This window comes from Lipotes vexillifer, unplaced genomic scaffold (assembly GCF_000442215.2).
Source record: "Lipotes vexillifer unplaced genomic scaffold, Lipotes_vexillifer_v1.1 scaffold1882, whole genome shotgun sequence".
NCBI lineage: Eukaryota > Metazoa > Chordata > Mammalia > Artiodactyla > Lipotidae > Lipotes > Lipotes vexillifer.
Window position 1 is genome coordinate 129929 of NW_006790422.1, and position 4640 is coordinate 134568.

Below are 4640 nucleotides of genomic sequence, written 5' to 3' on the forward strand. Positions count from 1 at the left end.
TCATTAATACCCAATGAGAGCTATCTTTAAACATTTTTAAGCTAGTTTTCTTGGTCATTTAAGATTTTGCTATTTATGGTAATAAATAATGTTATGATCATAAAATTGTAAGATGACAGCAAAATCATAAAATGTCAAGCAACTATACTGATTCACGTATCAGTCTTTAAAGGTGTAACTCCAGATATGTAAAAACAAAGAGAAGGTAACTTCAGCATGTAATAAGCACTGTTCGCAGCTTGACTTCCAGTTATCTGCACAAAAGTGAAAACACATACTGTAACTTTCAAAAAGACAGTGAAAATAACACATAGGCACCCTTCCCTCTGACCAGGGTGGGAAGCACAACACATTTTAACTTTATCACTCAGCGCTACATGGTATTGGACTGATACATCAAGGATCAAGGGTTTGTTAGGTTTTGTCTTTCAGCAACATTAACATAATATGACATTAACATATAAAAATATTTCTGGTGTTTTGATTTACTGTTCAGCCACAATCCATTCTCAATAGTGCAGTTTGGGGCACTAACTAGGGTTCAATATACAAATAAAAGTGGCTGACACAGAGTTCTGATGTCACCAGATGCTCAAGATCTCATTCATTAATACTGTGACTCCAGACAAATATTTACATGCCTGCATGCGTTAATACCAGAAAGGTGTCTTTCTGACCAACAGGGTGACAAAACGTATTTTCTAAAATTTTCATTTTCCTAAACTCTAGTATACTACTGCATACATAATACCTTCCTTGTATGTTTTATGTTTATATACTGTACATGTGACCAACAGTTTGAAGAAGAAGCATAATGATCATTTTAAATTCTATATACCACTACCAGTTTGGAATGAAAACATGTTACGTTTATATATTTTTAAGGAAAAATGACCTTCGGTGAAACTTTTTGGCTTATCTCCAATGCTTCTTTTCAGGTATGCAAAATGTTATTTCACGGGGTTGTTGTCAATATCCATTTGTTGGTCTTTTGGAAAGTACATGAACAAAAATCGTCAGGAGAAAACCCACAATTAAAGAGTTTAAAATAGAATGTAACAGAATATTACTCTTTGATTTATTGACTTTTTAGGAATCCTCTATGTCCCCTACAAGTTCATTTCCAAGTGTTCTTGCTGGTTTCTGGAGGACATAATTCTGTAAGTCTGGGTGACTAGTGCTACAAGAGTCTCTTGATGTGCTCAGATACAGAATTTTCAGAAGAGGAAAATGGTTCATTCCATTAAAAAAACAAAGCTAGGTCTTATTGAGACCTGCCTTTGACTCCATATACAAGTGTCCAGCAGCAAAGTTGCAATTATTAACTGTAAGAAGTTTGATACTTGTACATTTACAAACATTCTCAGGTCTCTGGTATGAACCACAGGTGAAAACCAATGAAGGAAACTTTTTTTTTTTTTTGTAGAATACTTAAACTTTTAAAGAACATTAATACACAAAATTGAGAAAGTTCCCTTAAAAAGACTTTATTTTTTTTCCCAAACTTTCCAATGACGAATGCCTGACTGCAAAGTTCTTTACTATAACATGGACTTCTTCAACAGGAAAGATTCAGTACATGACAGTAGTTTTCAAATACAGTCTTCCATCTAAAAATGAACAACAAAAAATAATTACTTATATGACATCTGGGGGACAAATGTGAATATAAAAACTACATAGCCTGATATAAAATTTGTGGGTTTTATTCTATCTTCACTTATGTAGGAAGTAACATTTTTCACATATTCTCAAAGTTAATTTCATAGTTACATTGAATTTAAGTGACTGAAAAGAATACAACGTTTCTAGTTCTCATAAATATATATTTGTTATTTTGATATCAGTACAGAGCACTCAGAAAATAGATAAGGGTATGTGTATGTGTTTTACTGATATGCAAAGCTAGTTGATTTCTGTTGAATGACAATTACTTCCTCCAAGCTTGCAGAACCAAATTTTCTTTGAATGCATTCAGATATACCTCCATCAGGAAAGACTGAGCTCCCATCTTACTTCTTAGAGGTGTTGTTAAATATACCGTGTAAGGTAACTGTTGTGCACATTTGTTGCTATTTATGTGAAAGCCACTTGGGTTATTTCATCAATATCAATGAACTATAGCCTTTCCACCTTGAAGTGAGATTAAATGAACAATTAAATATTAATATATTACTCAGCTTTACCTATTGAGAAACACACAGCTATGTGAAAAAGAAAAGTAAATCAAATCTTCAATAAACCCACTTGAATGAAGCAAAAATAAGGAATTAAAAATCCAGAGGACAAACAAAACAAAACATAAGCTTATTTCCCAAATATAACACTCTCCCAACTGTCCACTTTGTGGTGTGGTCTAAACCTTGGAAATATTTGTACAAAATCTGTTTAAATTTCACATTTTAATATCTATAGTAGAAGGTAATCAGAAAAGTAAAGTTTTCCAAAAAATTTTTAATGTATATTGTAATGTAAATGTTTGCAAAATGTCTGATAGCTTCAAGAATTAAAGCATAAGGAAATAGAAACAGCCTACAGTAAATTTAGTAAATAGGGAGTCTAAATATTTGCAGATTTCACCTTCAACGATAAGCTAATTGAGTGCTTATACATAATCTGTGGTAGATACAGTAATTAGTAAGGAGCTTAAAACCAATGTTAAACTATTTTTCTACTTCACAGAAATATTGGTGTGCCTAAGTTTTATATTCCTACAACATGTTTTAGCTTAGCCTCATTTGTGCAGTTGGACTATTACTTCCAGGATGTTATGGAATGCTGTTTGGCTTATTAATATAGTCTAAGCACCCAGTATATGTTCAATAAAATGTGTTTGAATGAATGAATGAATGAATAAATCAGATACAGTTTTCATGTGATTTATACAAAGTAGATAAATAAACCTAATAAACTAATATTATAAAAATAAACGGAAACTTTTCTTTCATATTCTTAGTATTGTGGCTAAAAACTGGACCTTTTAAAAGATAATTTTGATCTTAATGTTTTTATTAAGAGCAACTAAATTGTTTTAAAATTTAGTCATAGAAATAACCAAAGAGGTAGAACACTGATGCTTTTAACCAAAATTTTCTAATTTTTAGTCCTTATTTAATTTATCCCTACTTCTCTCTCCTTCCAATTATCTCAATATTTCTAGCATGTATTCACTTAAGTTGAGGATATCATTCTCATTCTTATTTTTTTTTTAAATAGACAACGTTTCCTAGGATTAGACAAGGGGAGAGAAACATTCTCAATTTCCCCCAAATTCAAATTTTATTCAGTGAAGTCCTTCAAAATACTTGTGGAAAAGAAATTATTTTCTCAAAATTAACATTTCAGTCTATGGAGTTTTAAAGAATCTTTGTACATTAAAGAAAACAAAATTATGGGAATTTGCTGATGGTCCAGTGGTTAGAACTCCTCACTTCCACTGCTGGGGGCCCAGGTTCGATCCCTGGTCACAGAACTAAGATTCCACAAGCCGCAGGGCACGGCCAAAAAAAAAAAAAAAATGGTTGTTAAAGAAAAAACTTAAAGTCTTGAAAAATTGTTTTCTAATCTTCTGTTATGTCTATAGTGTATTAAGTAGAAGGAATGTCGTAGCAAAGAATGGATATATAGAAATCATTCATTAAGTATGAATCATTGTTTTAAAAGGTCCACTAGCCAAATTCTTCACCCAAGTGCTAAATTTGCTACTGACTTTCTTCTCTAACCTTATATGTTACCCCTCTCCCTCAGTCAGTGACCCTGGCTCTCGTTTTCGTAGAATGGTGTGCCATTCTACATATGGCACACCAAGCTCTGCACTGCTTTGGAGTATTCAGGCCTGTTATTCCTTCTAAATGCCTCAAGGTAAGTATCTCCACCTTCCCCACTTACATTGCTGCTCCCATCTATTAAACTTCTCTATATAGAGTCTCCTATTTACTCTCCAACACAACCACCCTAAGAATTAACTCCATAGCACTTTGTCTCACTTTGAAGTTACGTATGGGAAGCTTCTTACATGGCGAGACCCACGAAAGCAGCAGCCATATTTCTTTTCCCATTAGTATCAGAAGGAGAATACTTCAGCATGATGCTTGCCTTAAAAGTTTTAATGCAGTCTCAAATGTTAAACTTTCAGAGAAATCAATTACTTATGCTTATGTATTAAAAATAATTCCCTTTAGCATGTTAGAAATTTTAAAGTCTGTCTGAAACTAAATTTTAAAATAAAAATATAGTAATTAAAATTATAGCATGAATAATTATTTTATAAGACCCTTTAGATCATATACAAAGCATGTTTATAAAAATTATATACATTGTATTTATGTGCTCAGTACTTGATCTACTATAATAATCTACTTTTAATAAATGTCTCTTTAAATTTTTGACTAATGTTCCTAACAGATGGACAAAAGCATCAAGCATTAAAGATGCCAGCTATAAAATAGATCCAGGGCTTCCCTGGTGGCGCAGTGGTTGAGAGTCTGCCTGCCGATTCAGGGGACGCGGGCTCGTGCCCCCGTCCGGGAAGATCCCACATGCCGCGGAGCGGCTGGGCCCGTGAGCCATGGCTGCTGAGCCTGCGCGTCCGGAGCCTGTGCTCCGCAACGGGAGAGGCCACAACAGTGAGTGGCTCGCAT

General features: G+C 33.6%; 1 protein-coding gene across 1 annotated transcript in view; it reads right to left on the minus strand.

The window, feature by feature from the left end:
• Positions 1-877: 877 nt before the first annotated feature.
• The window catches only part of LOC103077018 (dachshund homolog 1-like), a 325804-nt gene continuing 322041 nt past the window's right edge, over positions 878-4640 (minus strand). Inside the window, 1 exon segment of the mRNA XM_082931307.1 lies at positions 878-1610. Within this exon segment, the coding sequence (XP_082787433.1) occupies positions 1573-1610 (38 nt within the window). The 3' untranslated portion in view covers positions 878-1572.